General features: G+C 53.4%; 1 protein-coding gene across 4 annotated transcripts in view; it reads left to right on the forward strand.

The window, feature by feature from the left end:
* Positions 1-21,421, forward strand: part of OPLAH (5-oxoprolinase, ATP-hydrolysing) — a 174,772-nt gene that overhangs the window by 19,123 nt on the left and 134,228 nt on the right. For all 4 annotated transcript variants that reach the window (XM_029586143.1, XM_029586140.1, XM_029586141.1 and 1 more), the window contains exons 4-6: positions 456-570; positions 14,301-14,424; positions 14,858-15,053. In XM_029586143.1, the coding sequence (XP_029442003.1) occupies positions 456-570; positions 14,301-14,424; positions 14,858-15,053 (435 nt within the window). The remainder of the gene's footprint in view (positions 1-455; positions 571-14,300; positions 14,425-14,857; positions 15,054-21,421) is intronic.

Consider the following 21,421-nt stretch of genomic DNA (forward strand, 5'->3'; position numbering starts at 1 on the left):
GGCACGCCAGCAGTCTGAGCGCACGGTCCTTGAGCTGGGTGGTGAAACTCACCCGAACCCTACCCAGATGCTGGAATATTTGCGGGCGAAGTTCGGATACTCAGCTTGGCAGAGAGTTTCTCACCTCAGAGAGGATTCGGAAGTTACAATCCCATGTGGTGTGGATTTGGCGGATGCCAGTGCCCAGGGCTTGGGATTATCTACAGGTTTCTGGGTTCGCTGGCATCTACATTGAACTTGGTGCCATGGGCTTTTCCCATATTCTCCCTCTACAGGGGGCATTGCTGTCGCGCTGGAATCCGTTCTTACTGACTGCCAGGAGATCCTGATCCCAGAGGGGAGATCACTTTCCATCCTGCCCCTCTGCTCAAAACCTGTTACTGACCCCTGTGCAGAGTGCTCTCTCTCCAATTTTGCTTCTGACTCTGTTACATTTTTTTTTTTTTTTTTTTTAGGAGATCGTGATGCCCGAGCTGCTGTACGAGGAGGTGATTGAGGTGGATGAAAGGGTTGTGCTTTCCAGCAGCAGCTGCCGGCTTCCTGAGAGGGACTCCCGCCAGACTACAACAGGTCTGTGAGCATTCTGGAAATGGGACGGTCCAGGAGCTGGGGTGGGGCCTGGGCGTGCGCACGGCCCTCGGTCGCTGGTACGCGTGGATACGTAGTCGTGGGCAGGTGCGGCGTCTGGGGTGAGAGCTGGGCTTGCACGGACGCAGGGCAGGGAGGGAAGGAGAGAGCGGGGAAGTCTGGCCCTGTTTTCCCGTATTGGAAGCGGGCCTGGCCTTGTGCACCGTGTCTGGCCTGTGCACGGGCTTTCTCATCTCGTTGAAGCTGGACACTGGTGTCTGGTGCCAGGGCAGGTTTATCAGGATGTAGCTGAGATCAGAATGGGCTTGGGGAGGGGAGAGTCGGGCTGAGTATCAGGGTAGAGCAGTTTCATACATTTTTAAGCAGGGGTTATTTTAGTTATTTAACAGATTTGCTATACCGCACCAAAGGTAGGATCAGCTGAAGTGGTGTACAGTAATAGAATTAAAGATACGGGCAACTGAAAACAGCTCCCAACCTTCTACCAGAACACCACCGGCCCTGCCAGGAATCCTTACCTTCCTAATAGAAATAAAATGGCTCTCACGTTACATCAGATACCTCCTCTGCTACAATTCCATCCACCAGCTCAACGCCTGCCTCACTTTTTGCATCCGGCCTATTGTAAATTTGTAAATAATTCGTCGCTGTTGACTGACTTTTAATATTGTTACCTGTTGCGATTCTAACTGCTCTTGTTTTAGTTCTACCGGTTCCATGTAATTCTCTCTCACTTTGTTACAACTGTTCCCCGTAAACCGAAATGATGTGCAAACGAATATCAGTATATAAAAAAACTCAAATAAATAAATAAATCTCTGGAGCAAGACATTCCAAAGGGCCGAGACTACCAGGGAAGAAGACTCTCACTCTACGTCGTGAGAGTCTCGTATATCTTACAGAGAGAACTTTCAGTAGCTCTCCCTGAGAATTGTGACAGGAAAAAGCTTTACGGCCTATCCAGCCTGCCCATCCACATAAACTGCTCAGCTCTACAGTCTGTAAGAACCTGCCATGCTGGGTCAGACCAAGGGTCCATCGAGCCCAGCATCCTGTTTCCAACAGTGGCCAATCCAGGCCATAAGGACCTGGCAAGTACCCAAACACTAAGTCTATTTTACCGCTCCTTCAGAGAGCCCCTGTGCTTTGAGTTCATACACTGTCCTCGTCTCCAACTTTAGTACCTCCACTGGGACGCAGTTTCGTGCATCCACCACCCTCTCTGTAAAGAAACATTTCCTACGATTACTCCTGAATTTACTCCATTTCACCTTCATCCCATGACTCCTCGCTCCAGAGCCCCCTTTCCATTGAAAAAGGCTCAGCTCCTGTGCAGGGAAACCTTTGAGATATTCGAATGTCTCTTATATAAAACTGTTAAATAAATAAATAAATTATCCTATCTCCCCTATCTTGCCTTTCCTCCAGGGTGTGAATGTTTAGATCTTTAAGTCTGTTCCCATATGCTTTAGAATGAAGACCACTGACCATGTTAGTAGCCCCCTCTGGCCTGACTCCATCCTGTTTATATCCTTTTGAAGGTGCGGTCTCAAGAATAGCACTCAAGGCAGCACTTTATGTCAAAAACAATATCCAAGCAACTGAACTGCAAGGAAAGTGGGGTAGAGAAGAAGCATTCCCTGTACGTACCTGGATCAGTCCAGACAGTGGATTATGTCCCCAATCCAGCAGATGGAGTCAGCCCAAAACTTCGAGGGGGCGTCACCATAAGTACTACTACCCCCTCTGCAGGAGTTCAGTATCTTCTGACTCCAGCAGATGCGAGTAGGGGAATCTGGGCTTGCTCCCGATTTCCTGTAACCTATTCTGTTCTTTCCCTTAGTTGGAATTTTTCTTCTCTGTCTTGTCTTGGATCAAGTTGTGCTTTATTTCAAAAAAAAAAAAAAAAAAAAGATAGTTAATTGATTAATTGGGGAGGCGGGGCTCCTTCCTTGTGCTGGCTCTCTGTCTCCTTTGTTTCCTCAGCACGGCCCGTGTTCTTGCCGGGGTAAGTTGTTTTTCTTTCTTTGCTGGGCTGTAGTTTTTATTTTCAGCTAGCTGAATTACGACTGCCGGTGTGACCGGCCTACCAGCAATTTTCCTCGCTCCCGCGGCCATCTTGTGCGCTCCTCGTGGGCTGCAGGGAGCAGGGTGCTCGTCTTCAGCGGGTTGTGAGGCCAGGACAGGCCCCCCCGCGGCGCCGCTTGTTTTCTCCGCGGGTTGTGCAGGCCGTCCGGGCCCCCCCGCAGCGGCGCATCGTCTCGCGGCCCCCCCCCCCCCCTCCCGCCCGGAGACTCACCAAGGGTTTTTAGTAGCCGGGGGTGGTTCCTCTATGCCGCGGCCGTCGCGTTGCTCGGCCTGCGGCGAGCCCGGCTCGCGCATCTCCAGGGAGGGCATCTGTGCCAGGTGCCTCCCAGGGGGGGAAGGCACGTCCGGGCCCCGCACTCGGTTTCCATTGTCAGCTTTGCCCGGGCGCCGTGGGCCGGCCCCTCCCCCATTCTTGGCGGGAACGGCGGCCATTTTGCACGCGCTGCGACGCGAGGAAGATCGGACAGCGCTGGGGGATGGGGAGGCTTCAGGGGATTCTCCCCCGAACCTGCTCCCGGAGGAAGATCCGGAGCTGGAATCACAGGAGCAGGGCCCCCCGGGTTTTTCCCCCACGGAGATTCCCCCGAGTAGGCCGGGGTTCTCCCCAGAGTTTATTCGTCTGATGCACACAGCGTACCTGCAGGAGCTGGCAGCTCCCACGGGGCCTCCGCCCCCCAAGTTACCGCGCCCTTCGTCCCTCTCCTCGGCCCCCCCCCCCCTCCGGGGGGGCGTGGGGGCCCCACAGCTCCCCGCAAACGTCCGGCTTCCTGTGGGCTCGGGGGGGGGGGGCTGGCTCGGACCCAGTCTCCCCAGGATCGGACCCTGCCGGTTCGGGACAAGGGGAGTCGACCTCGGAGGGAGAGGATCCACGCACGCTGCGACTATTCCAGCGGGAAGAGCTGGATGACCTAATCCCACAAATCATTCAGGGGTTGGACCTCGATCCCCCGCCGGACCCGCCAGCTCCAGTCGCGCCCTCTGTCGTCACTTCTTCGAAGAAGGGGGACCCGGTCCTGGCGGCTCTTCGTCCGCGGGCGCGGGCTTTTCCCATCCACGAGTCGTTCCTGCAACTGCTCACTCGGGAATGGGATTCCCCGGAAGCTGCGCTGAAGGGCAGCAGAGCCATGGAGAGGCTGTATCCGCTGCCGGAAGATTTTTTGGATCTCATCAAGGTACCCAGGGTGGACTCCGCGGTGACGGCGGTCACGAAAAGGACGACCATTCCGGTGACGGGTGGAGCGGCGCTGCGGGATACGCAGGATCGCAAGTTGGAAGTATTCCTCAAGCGGGTCTTCGAGGTCTCCGCAGTGGGACTGCGGGCAGCGATGTGTAGCTCTCTTGCCCAGCGAGCCAGCCTTCTCTGGGTACAGCTACTGCTCACTTCCCAGGTGCTGCCTCCCGGGGAGGCCGCCCAGGCGGATCGGCTCGAAGCCGCAGTGGCATACGGGGCCGATGCCTCCTACGATCTATTCAGGATCCTTGCACGCTCCATGGCCTCGGTAGTGGCGGCGCGCCGACTCCTCTGGCTCCGCAACTGGGCAGCGGACACGTCCTCCAAGTCGAGCCTGGGTTCCCTGCCCTTCAGGGGTAAGTTCCTGTTCGGAGAGGAGCTGGACCAGATCATCAAGTCGCTGGGGGAAAACGCGGTCCATCGCCTGCCGGAAGACAGATATCGCTCTACCAGGTCGTTCCCGGCCTCCCGGACCAGAGCGAGGGCGCAAAGACGCTACAGGAGTTACAGGCCGGCGGTCTCCCGGCCCCCTCCCTCCAGGGCTCAGCCATGGTCCCGTTCCTTTCGCGGGCGCCGCCCAGCGCGGGCCGCGCCCACGGCGGGACAGCCCTCGCCCAAATCCTCTCAATGATGTTCAGCTCGCCCACTCCGCCGTTCCCAAGATCGGGGGACGGCTGGCATTCTTTTACCAGGAGTGGGCACGGATCACCTCGGATCGGTGGGTTCTGGACACCATAGGACACGGCTACGCGTTGGAATTTGCCCGCCCTCCGAGGGGACGGTTCATCTTTTCTCCCTGCGGGTCGGCCATCAAGCGACGGGCGGTGCAGCTGACCCTGGACAGATTGTGGGAGATAGGTGCCATTACGCCCGTACCCTCCGGAGAGGTGGGCTCGGGCCATTATTCCATCTACTTCGTCGTACCGAAGAAAGACGGTTCCTTCCGCCCCATCCTGGACCTGAAGGAAGTCAACAGATCCCTTCGGGTGGCCCGGTTCCGCATGGAAACGCTACGTTCGGTGATCGCGGCGGTTCATCGAGGGGAGTTTCTGGCCTCCTTGGACCTGACGGAGGCCTACCTTCACATTCCCATTCGCCAGGAGCATCATTGCCTACTACGGTTCAAGATCCTGGATCAGCATTTCCAGTTTGTGGCTCTTCCGTTCGGATTGGCAACGGCCCCGCGCACCTTTACCAAGATCATGATAGTGGTGGCGGCTGCCCTCCGGAAGGAGGGGATTCTAGTACACCCTTATCTGGACGATTGGCTCATCCGAGCGAAGTCCTTTCGACATGGACAGGCGGCGGTGGCCAGGGTGATAGATTTTCTGCAGTCCCTAGGATGGGTGGTGAACTTCTCCAAGAGTTCCCTCGTGCCCTCGCAGCGCTTGGATTTCTTGGGGGCGACCTTCGACACCCGACTGGGAGCGGTTTTCCTACGACAGGACAAGGCGCACGCCCTACGGGAACATATACAGCGATTCTCTGCATTACCAGCTCCTACCTCCTGGGACTATCTTCAGCTCCTGGGGGTGATGGGCTCCACCATCGACATGGTTCCTTGGGCTTTTGCGCACCTCCGTCCTCTACAAAGAGCTCTTCTGTCCCGTTGGAAACCGCTCTCGCAGGACTACCAGGTGATTCTTCCGCTGCCCCAGTTCGCCAGGAACAGCCTGAACTGGTGGATGGTACCGGGGAATCTGGCTCGCGGCGTGTCCCTCGACCTACCAAATTGGGTGGTGGTGACCACCGACGCCAGTCTCGTCGGCTGGGGAGCCGTCTGCGACCGAAGCGCCACGCAGGGGACGTGGTCCGCGGAGGAATCGAAGTGGTCCATCAATCGCCTGGAGACCAGAGCGGTCAGATTGGCGCTCCTCCATTTCCTGCCACTCCTTCGGAATCAGGAAGTCAGAATCTTATCGGACAACGCGACCACGGTGGCTTACATCAACCGTCAGGGCGGCACTCGCAGTCCGCAGGTCGCGCTAGAGGCAGCGATGCTGATGCAGTGGGCGGAACGGAATCTGCGCCGCCTCGCGGCCTCACACATCGCGGGCGTGGACAACGTCCAGGCCGACTTCCTCAGTCGCCAGCTCCTGGACCCCGGAGAGTGGTCGCTCTCCGACACGGCCATGCAGCTACTCGTCCGGAGGTGGGGCTCCCCCCACCTGGATCTCATGGCGTCCGCACAGAACACCAAGGCGCCTCGCTTCTTCAGTCGCCGGAGAGAAAGGGGAGCGGAGGGCGTAGATGCTCTCGCGCTCCCGTGGCCGGCCGATCTGCTCCTATATGCGTTCCCACCGTGGCCGCTGGTGGGAAGAATACTCCGACGAATAGAAGTTCATCAGGGGACGGTGATCTTCGTCGCACCAGAGTGGCCAAGACGACCTTGGTTTGCGGATCTCCTCCACCTGGTAATCGATGGACCCATCCGGCTGGGACATCTTCCCCGCCTCCTACACCAGGGACCGGTATTTTTCGACCAGGCAGAACTCTTCTGTCTTGCGGCCTGGCTTTTGAGAGGCGCCGCCTCCGCCGACGAGGGTACCCAGAGGCGGTAGTGTCCACTCTGCTGCGATCTCGGAAGACTTCAACGTCGGTGGCCTACGTGCGGGTCTGGAAGGTGTTCGAACTGTGGTGTACCGACCGGAACACAAGACCCACGGAGGCGTCTGTCCCGCAGATCCTCCAGTTCCTACAGGCGGGAGTGGAAAAGGGGCTCGCTTACAACTCCCTTAGGGTTCAAGTGGCCGCCCTTGGCTCCCTCCTGCGGGGAGGGGGATCTTTGTTACACCATCCGGACATCCTCCGTTTTCTCAAGGGCGTCAAGCACTTGCGGCCTCCATTGCGGGATCCTTGTCCCTCTTGGAGCCTCAACTTGGTCCTACGTTCCATGTCAGGACCTCCGTTCGAACCACTGAGGAGTGCGACGATCAAGGACCTCACTCTCAAGACGGTGTTCCTGGTGGCCATATGTTCCGCTCGGCGTATTTCGGAGCTGCAGGCTCTGTCCTGTCGAGAGCCTTATCTACGGTTCACCGATTCGGGCGTTTCACTCCGGACGGTGCCCTCCTTCCTCCCGAAGGTGGTGTCCGCCTTCCATGTGAATCAGACGGTGGAATTGCCCTCCTTCTCCTCGTCTGAGCCACGGACTCTTCGTCTCCTCGACGTCAAGCGCACTCTGCGGATCTACCTGGAGGCCACGAATGACTTTCGGACTTCTGACCATCTCTTCGTCCTTTGGTCTGGTCCCCGGAAGGGATCCCAGGCCTCGAAGACTACGATTGCCAGATGGCTGAAGGCCGGCATTGCCGCTTCCTACATCGGGACGGGGCGGACTCCTCCACCCGGTATTGTGGCGCATTCTACACGCTCTCAGGCGGCCTCCTGGGCGGAGAGCCGATCGGTGTCTTCGCAGGAAATCTGTAGAGCGGCCACTTGGAAATCGTTACACACGTTCTCGAGACACTACAGACTACACCTCGCCTCGTCTGTCCATGGACACTTTGGCGAACAGGTTCTACGAGCAGGCCTCGCAGAATCCCACCCGGGTTAGGGAAGCTTGGGTACATCCCACGGTCTGGACTGATCCAGGTACGTACAGGGAAAAGAAAATTATTACTTACCTGCTAATTTTCGTTCCTGTAGTACCATGGATCAGTCCAGACGCCCACCGCTTTTGGGTTCTACTCCTGCTCGGCTGTCTTGGGGTCTGACTTGACTCAGCTGTTATACAGTAGTCTCTTCTTGTCTTCTCTTACTATGTTCTCTCACGTGTTCCCCGTTTCACTATTTGTGATTGTTCTTTCCTTGGGGATAGACACGAGTTGTGACCTCCCATCCGTTGGTGGGATGGTACAGTTCTCTGTTTTAAATTCAGCGGCTCATTATTGCCGTCTTGTTTAAACTTGATCCAATTCAGGGGGTTTCTGATTACTCGGGCTTTGATATTCTCGATACTGAACTCCTGCAGAGGGGGTAGTAGTACTTATGGTGACGCCCCCTCGAAGTTTTGGGCTGACTCCATCTGCTGGATTGGGGACATAACCCACGGTCTGGACTGATCCATGGTACTACAGGAACGAAAATTAGCAGGTAAGTAATAATTTTCTTTTATGGGCCGTCCTAAAAAAAAAGATGATGGTGCATCCATTTTCACTGGATTGCTGCCAGGCCTCCGACTCAAGACAAAAGAACTATGTTGCGTCCGTCGGTCGCAGACGGCTGCGACTGCTCTGCCTTACCTCTCTTCTACCCTTTTCCTCCTGCCTTGGAAAGATGGCTGCCTCCGCTGCTGTTGACCGAAACCCTCAGTGTCTCCGAGCCAGCATGGGCGTCCCCGTCCGCCATGCTTCTTCCTGAGGCCTCCTAGGGCACGCGCGCGCACGCTGCCTACATTTTTTAATACGTCATGGCGGGAACCTCGGGGGCGGCCCCACCTCATGACGTCAGTACCTCCAGGTATTTAAACCTCCGCTCTGCTCCAATTCAACGAGTTAGCAAGGACTTCGGTTTTGCTACTCTGACCGCTTCTAAGCTGCTCGCTTGGATTCCTCACTACCCTTCGGGGTATCTCACTCCTACGGAAGCTCTGGGTACCCGATCCTCAGGGGCCTCTCGCTTCTACTCGCCCTCCGGGGTTAATCTGCCTAACCTTAAGGACAACCGCCCCTCGGGGGTCCTGTCTGCTTTCTTTTCAGGAACCCACGACTCTCCTAGGTACTCGCTCCTCAAGGGCTTAATCTGCTCAGGGTATCCTGCACCACGGACCTCTGGTCCCCTTCCTCTTCAACTACCAAAGGAAGTTATCAGCACTGCTACTCTGTGAGTATCACTACGCTCCAGCTCTCCTCATTCCAGCCTTCAGGTTCACGGCCTATTCCGCGCTGCGGAACACTACCGCACCTTTGCTACATCTGGGCGAGACCATCAACTACAGAGACTGTCTGAGCTTACTGTGATATCGCTGGACTACTGCACTGTCCGTTTCTTCGGCATGATTCAACTCATCAACAGCAGTATAATAAAGCTTTCTTTTCCTCAGTGTCTGCTTACTAGAGTCTAGCCAATCGTTGTGGTTCCCCACGGGGCCTCTCCCCATGGGAGGAGTCATCGCCACTTCGACCAAGAGTCCACAATATGCCACAAACCCAACAAACTAGACAGAGATCTGATCGAAGACATTATAAAGGTGGGAAAGAAGGGAGAAGTGTTGATTGTTGGTGACTTTAATCTGCTGGACGTGGACTGGAGAATCCCTTCTGCAGAATCTACCAGAAGTAGAGAGATAGTGGATGCCCTGCAAGGGACTCTGTTCACACAAATGGTAATGGAACCCATGAGGGAGGCTGTGGTACTCGACCTAGTGCTCACTAACGGAGATAATGTCTCTAATGTACGGGTGGGTGCCCACCTCAGCACCAGTGATCATCAGGTATGGTTTGATATCGCAAACAGGATACAGAGAAGTCGCACGAAGACCGGAGTTTTGCACTTCAAAAAAAACAGACTTTGTAGAAATGGGGAAATATCTGGAGGCAGAACTTGAAGACTGGGAGAAAAGGGGAAAGGTGGAACAGTGGGCCAGACTAAAAGGAGCAATTACAAAAGCAACAAATCTATGTGTTAGAAAATTAAACAAAAGTAAGAGAAATAAGAATCCAATCTGGTTCACAAAGGATGTGGCTGATGTAATAAAAGCAAAAAAAGCAGCTTTTAAGAAATATAAAGAATCCCAGAAAGTGGAACACGGGGAGGATTATCTGGGAAAACTGAGGAAGATGAAAAAAGTAATCAAGAAAGCAAAAAGTCAGACAGCAGAAAGGATTGCTAAGGAGATAAAACGAGGTGACAAAACATTTTTCAGATACCTCAGGGAAAGGAGAAAGGTACATAGTGGTTTAGTGAAATTGAAAGGGGATAAGGATCAATGGGTGGAGAGAGATGATGAATTAGCAGAAATATTAAACACATACTTCAGTTCAGTGTTCACTAAAGAAGACCCTGGAGAAGGACCGTCACTTGTTATCAAGACTGGAGAAGGGGGTGGAGTAGATGAAACTCCATTTACGGAAGATAATGTAAGGGAAGATCTGGGGAAACTGAAAGTGGACGAGGCCATGGGGCCTGTTCCTGAACATACCCATGGGCCTGTTCCTGAACATACCCAATCAGTCCAGAGAAATGGGTTGTGTTATCCCTACCAGCAGGTGGAGTCAGAGAGCAAAAGCTTTGGGCACTGCCATATATACAAGAGGGCCACCTGCAGGCCCTCAGTATTTCTCTGACTCCAGCAGATGGTAGAGATGCACACCTGCAGTCTTTAGTTTGAGTTTTTCATTTAGTTAGATTTATTTCTTTAAGTGCGGTAGCTTCCTGAGGTGTTAGGCACCTGCGTGGGCCATCCTTCAGTGGAAGCCGGGTGTCCGGGGGATTGGATATCCCTGTCAGGGTTTCGCCCGCCACAGTTCGGTGTGTGATGGCCAGGGGCTCCTGGTTATTCACCACCGAGACTGCTACAGCTGCTCCCTCAATCCCTGCGAGAGCTTACTCTGGTTGCCTCCGTAAAGTTTAAAAAAAAAAAAAAAGTTGAGGCTGAGCATCTGGCCGACTGTCTTCGGCTCTGAGGTAAGGAGTCGGTGCAGGGGAGACCGGGTCCTCTGCAGCCGTTCTGGGAGGCTGTCAACATTTTTCCCTCAGCTCCCGGGGCTCCGGGTTGCTTTCGGAGGGAAGGGGTGAGTTCTAAGTTTGGGCCGTTTATTTCAGCAGAGGGCGGTCCATGGCTCAGCGTTTCGGCCGGAGACGGGCTGTTTTTCTTTTTGCTTACCGTGGCGCGGCTGCGCGCAGTTTTTTCCAAGGTTCCTTTTTTTTTCCCTGCCTGACTGAAACTTTTCCCGTGTTGCAGCAGCGAGCGGCTGGTGGTATTTGCGGCCTTCATTTTCCCCCCAGGACCGCTATTGTGGATGGGGCTGCGCTCGTGGCACATGCGGTCAGGCTTTGGTTTCGGCCTCCTTATGCTCTGCCTGCTCCCCGGGTCTGGAGGGCTCTTCAGGACTGGTTGGCCCCCGTCTCCCTCCTCCCCCCCCCCCCCCCCCCGCGGGGAGGGGCCAAGTGGCTCGCACCTCAGATCGAGGGAGGAGGATTCCCTTCCCATTTTAGCCCCGATGGGAGAGGATCCCACAGTGGGGGCTGGTGATGTGGCGCCTATCGATTCCCCGGAGGGGGATGGGGACCTGGAGGGGTTTTCCACTGAATTTATCCTCCTCATGCACCAAGCCTTCCTAGCTGGGAAGCATTCAGCATTTGTTTAAGAGACCCGGACACCCAGGGGAATGGGCGGAACCACCTGGGAAGAGAGGTCTGGGCGCAGAGCCTCAACAGTGCCCTACGGAACAGCCACACCCGATGGGTGACAGCCCCCGTGGGCCGCAGGACCTGTCTGCTGGATCAGGATCGGCACCAGCCTCGGGGGCGGTCCCGGGGGTGGACTCATACCCGCGGCCTTATCAGGGAGATGTTGATACTTATGACCCAGATAGCACGCCTACGGAGGGAGACTATTCCAGCGTGGTCCGTCTTTTCAAATGGGACGAGCTACAGCCCCTTATCCCCGAGGTCCTGGGTCTTAAGGTTTTGCCAGAGGAATCCGACAATGAGGGCCTTAATCCAGTCCTCTATGGCATAAGGGGTCCTACAACATCTTTCCCACTGCCTAAGAAAGTATGCAAACTGGTGACCCGGGAGTGGGAGGCCCTAGATGCAGGGCTGAAAGTGGGTAGAGCTATGACGAAGCTATACCCTTTGACTGATGTTTTAGATGTTTTGAAGATTCCAAAGGTAGACGTGGCGGTCTCTGTGGTCATGAAGACCACTGTCCTGGTGGCTGGGGCAGCCGCCTTGAAGGACGTGCAGGACCGCAAACTAGAGATCCAGTTGAAGAGGGCATTTGAGGTGGCAGCTTTGAGTCTTCGGGCAGCAGACTCTGCTGAAGGAAAGGATAATGAACTGTCTACAATTTGGTGGGTTGCTTGATCAGAAGCAGCATGGATTCACCAGAGGAAGGTCCTGTCAGACGAATCTAATTGATTTCTTTGATGGGCTGACTAGAGAACTGGATCAGGGAAGAGCACTTGATGTAATTTACTTGGATTTTAGTAAAGCTTTTGATATCAACAAAAAATGAGAAGCTTGGGAGTCAGCTCCAAAGTGTTGGCGTGGATTACAAACTGGTTGATAGACAGACAACAGATGATGGTAAATGGAACCTACTCGGAAGAGAGAATGTGTTAAGTGGAGTGCCACAGGGATCTGTCTTGGGACCGGTTCTGTTCAACATCTTCGTGAGCGACATTGCGGAAGGGATAGAAAGTAAAGTTTATCTATTTGCGGATGATACTAAGATCTGCAACTGAGTGGACACACTGGAAGGAGTACAGAGAATGAGACTGGATTTAAGGAAGCTGGAAGAGTGGTCGAAGATATGGCAGCTGACGTTCAATGCCAAGAAGTGTAGAGTCTGGGGTGGCATCTGGGTTGTGGAAATCCGAAAGAACTATATGCGTTGGGGGGTGAAGGGCTGATGTGCACGGAGCAGGAGAGAGACCTTGGGGTGATAGTGTCTAATGACCTGAAGTTGATGAAGCAGTGTGACACGGTGATAGCCAAAGCCAGAAGAATGCTAGGCTGCATAGAGAGAGGAATATCGAGTAAGAAAAGGGAAGTGATAATCCCCCTTGTGCAGGTCCTGGGTGAGGCCTCACCTGAAGTACTGTGTTCAGTTCTGGAGACCGTAATCTCAAAGGAGTCAGAGACAGGATGAAGGCGGTCCAGAGAAGGGCGAGCAAAATGGTGGGTGATCTCCATCGAATGACTTATGAAGAGAGGTTGAAGAACCTGAATATGTATATCCTGAAAGAGAGGAGGAGCAGGGGTGATATGATACAGACCTTCAGATACTTGAAAGGTTTTAATGATCCATGGTCGTCAACAAACCTTTTCCATTGGAAACAATTTAGTAGAACTAGGGGGTCACGATTTGAAACTCCTGGAAGGAAGGCTTAGAACCAATGTCAGGAAATATTTCTTAACTGAGAGGGTGGGGATGCCTTGAATGCCCTTCTGGAAGAAGTGGTGAAGACTAAAACTGTGAAGGATTTCAAAGAGGCGTGGGATAAACACACTGGATCCCTAAAGGCAAGAGGAGGAATAAATAAAAAAGCTTAACCGGCACGGAGCAGCAGTTACTACACTTAACTGAAACATGGGGATAACCTGCACGACTAGATGGACCATGTTGGTCTTTTTCTGCCGCCATTACTATGTTACTTATGTAAGAATTGTACTCAGTATTCCAAGTGAGGTCTCACCAGGGACCTATACAAGGCAATATCACCTCCCTTTATCTGCTGACCAATCCTCTCCTTCTGCAGCCAAGCATCTTTCTGGTTTTTACCCTCGTTTTATCCACCTGTTTGGCCACCTTAAGATCATCAGATACAATCACCCCCAGATCCTGCTCTTGTTTTGTGCACAGATAAATTTCAACCCCTATACTGTACCTCTTTTGCAGTCCAAAATCATGACTGTATTTTTTTTTTTTTTTTTAAACATTGTTGTTCTCTTACAGGAACATACCTAGTCAACCTTGACGCTAGTTGAGATGGACCCATACCATGCAAAATCTTTTTTTCTTATTTTTTTTTAATTAAAAAATGTCTTACTTGCACATTCCAAAATTCAAGGTGGGGGAACATTAAAGCGACTTACATAATTCAACTCAAAACTAGAAAAAAACCCAAGAAGATATTATTACCAGCTTCCCTTCTACCTGAATATCCTTGTAATCGTTCTTTAAACATTACAGCCATTAATCCTCAACAACCAGTCCACAATAAATCACAAGTGCCGCACTCTTTGCCTTTCAAATTGATGCGCTCTTCACGAGCCTGAAAAGCCTGCTCAAATAAATGTGTTCGGCCTTCTCTTAAAGGTCTTTACACACGCTTACCTTCCTTCGCTCATCAGGGAATGACTTCCAGAACGCTTGTGCGCGCCTCAGAAGCTCGCGCACGGGTGTTTTCGAGGTGCGCCACCCGGGATGATGGTGCGGGACCAGCGTCAGCCCACTGACACCACATTCCATGCCAGGCCTTCTCTTCGGCCCGTTGACGCCGTTGCCTTAATGCTGTGGTAAAACAAAAAAACAAAAGTGAACCAGGAGCCGGGGCAGGGGACCCAAAAGCTGCCAGCGTTAGCTTCCGTTGGCCAGCAGGCCTTGCACTGAATGGGAATGGGTGCCTTGGTGTTGGGAGGAGATGAAGAGAGGGATTGTCTGAGTCTTGACTGTGGGACTTCTCCATCACTGGCCGCCTCACTTCCGTTCTCTGTCGCTTAGGCTCCACGGGGGATTCCCTGGAGGTGTGGCGTCCCCCCGACCTGGGAAGACTGAGGAAGGACCTGGAGGGAGTGCTGGCGAAGGGGATCCGCAGCTTAGCTGTGGTGCTCATGCACTCCTACACGTGAGTTAAAAACTAAGCCACGCAGGCCCCTGCCCTGACGCTCCTTTACGAGAGTCACGCTAAGCCTTGCCGGCCCGGGCTCACGCACGCCTACGTGTAAGGCACATTAAGCCACGAAAATGTAGTATCTAAGGGGGTTGCTGCTGTCCAGGGATATTCTGCGTGTGCATGGCTTGGGGGGGGGGGGGTGTCTCTGCTGTCCTCTGGTATTTTCTGTGTGTGTGTGGCTGGGTGGAGGTCTCAGCTGTCTTCTGGTATTTTCAGTGTGTGTGGCTGGGTGGAGGGTTCGGCTGTCCTGTGGTATTTTCTGTCTGCGTGGCTGGGTGGCGGTCTCAGCTGTCCTGTGGTATTTTCTGTCTGCGTGGCTGGAGGGTCTCAGCTGTCCTGTGGTATTTTCTCTGCTGACCTGCAGTAATCTGTGCTTGCTTGGCAGGTGGTCAGCACATGAACAGCAGATAGGGAAGCTGGCCCAAGAGCTGGGGTTCAGCCACGTGTCCTTATCTTCAGAGGTGATGCCCATGGTGCGGATCGTTCCCCGCGGCTACACTGCATGCGCCGACGCCTACCTTACCCCCTGCATTCGGAGGTACCTGGACGGCTTCCGAGCCGGCTTCCGGCACCGGCTCCGAGTAAGTGTGCATGGTGCAGGCTCGCCTGACGAGGGGGCGGGAGTGACACGCGGGTCTGTATAATCCAGGTTATAGAGTCCGTTTCTGCCTTCTGCACGGAGTCGTCTGAGGATTTTTCCAGGCTAGCGGTGCATGCCCTGCTCTCCGCGTAAGCTGGAGATTCATTTTTCGATCGCATACGGAGGAGGGGGTCCCCCTCTTCCATTTCAGCAGTGCACAGAGGCCTCAGTGCCCTGAGTTGGGGGTGGGGGTGGTGGTTCTCAGCTCGACACGTTTGACTGTTTCTGTGCAGGACTTTCCTGCTGCGATGAGAGAGAATCCCAGACTTAGGCTCCAGGGGACAGGGGCTACGGCACCCGAGTTGCTCTCTGCTGACTCCTGTTAGACCTAGAGGTGTTCCCCCCCCCCCCCCCCCCCCCCAATAAAGTGGACTCTGATTTCCCCGCTGAGCCCCTGTGCCTGCTACGCAGGTGAACTCCTGGTGCCCGTGCTGCACTGTGCCTGGATTCTGCACAGACCTGGAGGTTTTTCGGTTCCTCTCGCTGGAAGCTTTAGCTCTGCTGGCTGTGGGATCTGGCATCGCACCAATGTAAAAGTTATCCAGAGCTGGTGATTTTTCTTTTAACTTTCTCTATATAGCATTTTCTGATATTCATTTTAAGGTCTGAATACATCAACAGATCTTGAAGCACAATAAACAAGAACGCACAACACAAAAAAAAAACGAAACAAAACAAGGTAGCCACAAGCTGTTTCCTTTCTAGAGGGTTGAAGTCCACAAAAAAAAAAAAAAAAAGGGGGTACAAGACTGAGAGAGCGCCTTTCCCTGACGCCATCACCTCCCCAAATAATCGAGAAAATTAAATAGAGAGCCCCGACTAGCGCAGGATTCAGACGGTCCCATCCACGAGAGAGTTAAGCGAGGGAAGCAGCCCCTGGTTTACGGTTCCTCTGTGCTTGCGGGATTCGTTTTGGTGATTGAGGTCGAGGTTCTGACTTTGGGATTTGTTACAAATAAAATGAGACAATTGCTGTGGATTCCCCCCCCCCCCCCCCAAAAAAAAATATAGATTTATTTATATATACTCTGCGGGTTCACAAACCACTTCACGTTGCAGGGGGTATTTGAGGGAGGACGCGGCACTGTTCTCGGCCACTTCCGATCTTAATACAGGGAGCACGAGGGTAAATCCTAAACTTTGCGCCCCAGTATGGTTTTTTTTAGCGCTCTGTACGTACCCGGATCAGTCCAGACTCCTGGGTTTTGCCTCCCCTCCAGCAGATGGAGACAGAGAGGTTTTATCTGACTCCATCCTGTACCCCTGAGGTGCCACCTAGAGTCTCAGTATTTCTCTGTCTCCAGCAGATGATGGAGGTGCAAATCCCTTCAGTCTGGATTAGCTAGAATTCGTTACATTACTTAGATTGGTTTTAAGACTTAGCCGGATCAAAAAAAAAAAAAAAGGAACTAAGGTACTTTAGGCCTCTCAGGGAGTTGTCCGGTCCTGGTTGGACCATCCCCTCTGGTAATAGAGGCTGAGGAGCAGAGGGTAACCGGCCCTCTTGGCAGCAATTGAGGGTGATACCAGGGAGCCCGGTTCACTCACCCTCAGAGGAGGGGGCAGAACCTGTGTTTTTTTTTTTTTAAAAACCCCCCCAAAAAAAACCCCCAAAAAACCGCGAAGTGCCAAACTGGAAGAGGAACGAGGTAATTTTTTTTTCTTCATTTCATGGCCGACCCAGCGACCTCTTTGTTCCCCCCCCCCCCCCCCCCCCCACCTCTGCTTCTCTGCCTGCCCTACAGCCGCCAAGCTCCCATGCTAAATTTAGCCTGCTCTTTATGCCACGTGGTGCGGCCTGCTCGTCGTGTGGGAGCGCACACGCTCGTGCAGCTCTCCAGAGCCGGTGTTTGTTCTGAGTGCCTCTCCGGAGGGGAGGGCACCTCGAGGAAGGCTGTAAGTGACTTTTCCCGCGGCAGTGGTTCCCGAGTGCGCTGAGAGCCTGGGAGGCTTGATAGAAAGCGTCAGCCCTCAGACCCTTTCCTGCTCAGCGCTGGAACGGAAGCCATTTTACAAACATTCAGGGCCCAAGAGCAGGAAGGGAATTCCCCACCACCACTTTTGCCAGGGCCTCCAGGGGGGGGGGGGGGACGACGATTTGTAAGCTGATCAGGAGCACTCGTCAGGGGAGGACCCTTGGGGGGGGCCAGCCTCTGATGATTCTTCTTCATCGTTCTCCTCAGAATTTGTTTTGCTGCCCCACAAAGACATAGACTAAATGACTAAAGACACAAAGACATAGACTAAATGACCGACCCAGCCACTGTATATTCATACGTTCTCATTCTCTAGTTGTCTCTGTCCTTTATTTCCTGGCTACTCTAGCCCCCAAGTTCATTCTCCCTGTTATTTGTATCTGCGCTTCGGCCTTCCTGTTATATGGTTATGTTCAGTTAACCCCTAAGTTTGATGTAAACCGGCCTGATATGAAGCTTGTCATGAAGTTCGGTATAGAAAAATGTTAAATAAATAAATAAGGCCTTTAAGGCCCGGAAAGCAGCTAGAAGACATGATAGCAGGGTCCCTCGTTCAGCCCCAGCAGGGCCATCTCGACCCACAAGTGCCCCAAGTCCCCACTGGGGATGGGATCCACAAAGCCCAAACATCCACTCAGATCTATTTCTTGTCTGGAGGACAGTTTGTCTTCGGAGCATTCGGATGGAGAGGAGCCCCATCTGCAGGATCCTCAGGGACCGGATGCGGATCTGGACCGCCAACTCCAGTCTACCAAGCAAACTGGCAACACCAGTGGTCAAAAGAATGACCCAAAAGTGGTACGCTTATTCCGAAAGGATGAATTGGAGCCACTCGTCCCAGCTATTATGGAAGAGTTGGGGACTGAGGTCCCTCAGGAGGATTTGTGGCTGGGAGCTGTGGATCCGGTGATGGTAGGACTCGGGGGGTCCAGCTCGGTCTTTTTCCTTCCATATGTCAGTTACTGACCTATTGTTTCGCGAGTGGGCTTGAAAGTTAGCCGAGCTAAGGACAAATTGTACCCGCTACCAGAGGAAGCCCTGGACCTCCTCAAAGTGCCTAAGGTGGATGCGGCGGGCTCCGTGGTGACAAAAAAAGACCATCATCCCTGTGACGGGAGCCACAGCCCTCAAGGATTTACAGGATCGCAAACTGGAGTTGCAGCTGAAAAAGATTTTTGAAGTGTCTGCTCTGGGGGTCCGAGCTGCCATGTGCAGCAGTTTTGCACTGAGGGCCAGTCTCTGCTGGGTAAAGCAGTTATAATGAGGAGCATCCCTTTCTGAGGCAGAGGCGGTTCAAGCCGGGAGGTTGGAAGCCGCGGTGGCTTACAGCGCGGATGCGCTTTATAACCACCTTTGCACTTCCGGCAGAACTATGGTTTCGGCTGTCTCTGCCCACACACTCCTATGGCTCAGGAACTGGTCTGTGGATGTTTCTTCAAAAGCCCAATTGGGATCATTGCCCTTTAAAGGAAAATTGCTGTTTGGCCAAGAATTGGAGGACTTGATTAAGTCTCTGGGAGAGCACAAAGTCCATAAACTGCCGGAGGATAAGCCCAGGAAGAGGGGGCCCTTTCACCAGCGCTCGAGATTCCGGGGAATCGCCATTTTCAATCTTCCAGGTCCTCGTCTTGGCAGGGTCCTAGCCGGCAACATTCCTAGAATCAGTCCTTTTGAGGCAGACGGCCTGGTAGAGACGGGGCCCCACAAGAACATGGGGGTTTCAAGTCCTCACATTTGAAGTGATGCCGGTTCACTCCTCCATACCGAAGATAGGGGGCAGGTTGTCCCTTTTCCTAGAGGAGTGGCCAATTTGACCTCGGACCAGTGGATCCTCAATATACTAGATCACGGCTATGCTTTAGATTTTGCTTGGCCGCTCCGGGAACGATTTCTGGTTTCCCCCATGCTCTTATGAGCAAAAACGTCTGGCTGTGTGCGACACCCTAAGACGACTGCAATACTTGGGCGCCATAGTACCAGTACCCGCAGGAGAACTCAGGCTGGGTCGCTACTCCATTTACTTCGTGGTACCCAAAACGGAAGGCATTTTCCGACCCATCCTCGATTTTAAAGAGAGTCAATCGGCTCTAAGGGTGCCTCAATTTCACATGGAAACTCTTCGTTCTGTGATAGTGTCCGTTCACAGGGGAGAGTTCTTGGCGTCTCTAGACCTGACCGAGGCGTATTTGCATTGCCATCCGCCCTGACCATCAAAAGTGTCTGCAGTTCGCCATCCTCTGGCATCACTTCCAATTTTGTGCCCTGCCCTTCGGTCTGGCAATGGCACCCAGGGTATTCACCAAAGTAATGGTGATCATAGCAGCGGCTCTCTGGAGAGAGGATGTTCTGGTGCATCCTTATCTGGACGACTGGCTGATTCGAGCGAAATCGGAGGACCTTTGCCGAAAAGCGATACATCGTGTCCTACAGCTGTTGAGCTCCCTGGGCTGGGTTGTCAATCCGGACAAGAGTCATCTGGTTCCCTCCCAGTCCTTGGAGTTTTTGGGTGCTCGGTTCGATACCCTCTTGGGCAAGGTTTTCCTTACCAAGGTGCAGACTCAGGTGGAGACTTTGCGAACCATGCCTCGTCCCAGAGTCTGGTATTATTTACAGGTTCTCGGTTCGGCTTCCACTCTCGACCTAGTCCCATGGGCCTTTGCGCATATGAGGCCTTTGCAGTCAGCATTACTCTCCCGTTGGAATCCACTCTCTGAACAATTTCACCTTCTTCTACCCCTTACGACTCTGCGCGTTCCAGTCATGTTTGGTGGCTTCTCCTGGACAATTTGCGTCAGGGAGTGGACTTGGAAATGCCCTCTTGGACAGTGGTAACCACTGATGCGAGTCTCTCTGATTGGGGAGCAGTCTGTCAGGGGAGAGCGGTGCAAGGCCAGTGGTCAAGAACGGAGTCCTCCTGGTTGATCAATCAGTTGGAGACCAGAGCGGTTCGGTTAGTTCTGCAGGCCCTCTTTCCCTTGGAAAAGGGAATTTCAGTAAGAGTGCTCTCCGACAATGTGACGACGATGGCCTACATCAGTCGTCAAGGCAGAACCAAGAGTCAACCAGTGGCAGTGGAGGCCCAGCTGTTGATCAGCTGGGCGGAGCAGCACCTGCACAAGACAGCAGCCTCTCACATAGCCAGAGTAGACAATGTGCAAGCCGATTTTTCTCAGCTGCCACCTGCTGGACCCGGGGGAATGGGAGCTCTCCGAAGAGTCCTTTTGTCTTCTATGTGACCCCTGGACCACGCCCTCCATGGACCTGATGGCGACATTCCGCAATGCCAAGGCTTCCCAATTCTTCAGTTGGCGCCGGGAGCCAGGAGCGGAGGGCATGGATGCTCTAGTCCTTCCCTGGCCAAAGGACATTCTGTTGTACGTATTTCCACCTTGGCCGTTGGTCGGCAAGGTGCTGCGTCGCATTGAAGTCCAGGCGAAGTAGTGCTAGTTGTGCCAGAGTGGCCGCGTCGCCCATGGTTTGTGGACCTCGTGAATCTAGCAGTGGATGAACCCCTGAGGTTTCGTCCATCTCTGTATCTTCTGCACCAAGGCCCCATTTGTTTGCAAGAGGCAGCTCGCTTCTGTCTAGCGGCATGGCTTTTGAAACGCAGAGATTGAGGAGTAAGGGTTACTCAGATGTGGTAACTGCTACACTTCTACAGTCTCGCAAGCCCCCTCCTCCATGGCGTATGTCAGAGTTTGGGGTATCTTTGAGGCCTGGTGCCTGGATGACGAGGTGGAGCCGTCCAGGGCTTCGTTTGCAGATGTTTTGGCCTTTTTACAGGCAGGCCTGGCCAAAGGGTTGGCCTTTAATTCCCTAAGTGTCCAGGTGGTGGCTCTTGGTTGTTTTCAAGGTAGGGTACATGGTGTTGCCCTGATATCCTATCCAGATGTGGTTCGCTTTTTGTGTAGGGCCAAGAATTTGCGTCCTCCAGTTCGGAACCCTTATCCTTCGTGGAAGTTGAATCTGATTCTCCGCATTCTTTGTAATGCGCCTTTCGAGCCATTGAAGCGAACAACTCTGAAGGATCTGACATTGATAGTGGTCTTCCTCGTGGCTATCTCCTCAGCGAGACCTGTATCAGAGCTTCAGGCACTATCTTGCAGGGAGCCCTTCCTACGGATTACAGAAGCAGGAGTCTCCTTGAGGACAGTTCCTTCCTTTCTCCCGAAGGTGGTGTCCTCCTTTCATTTGAATCAGTCGGTGGAGCTTCCTTCCTTTGCAGACCTGGATTCTTCTACACCTGAGTCTAGGGATCTAAGGAAGTTGGATGTGAAACGAGTGCTGTTGCATTACTTGGAGGTTACGAACAGTTTCCGTCTCTCGGACCATC

Source organism: Rhinatrema bivittatum, unplaced genomic scaffold (genome assembly GCF_901001135.1).
Source record: "Rhinatrema bivittatum unplaced genomic scaffold, aRhiBiv1.1, whole genome shotgun sequence".
In the NCBI taxonomy this organism is placed as follows: Eukaryota; Metazoa; Chordata; class Amphibia; order Gymnophiona; family Rhinatrematidae; genus Rhinatrema; species Rhinatrema bivittatum.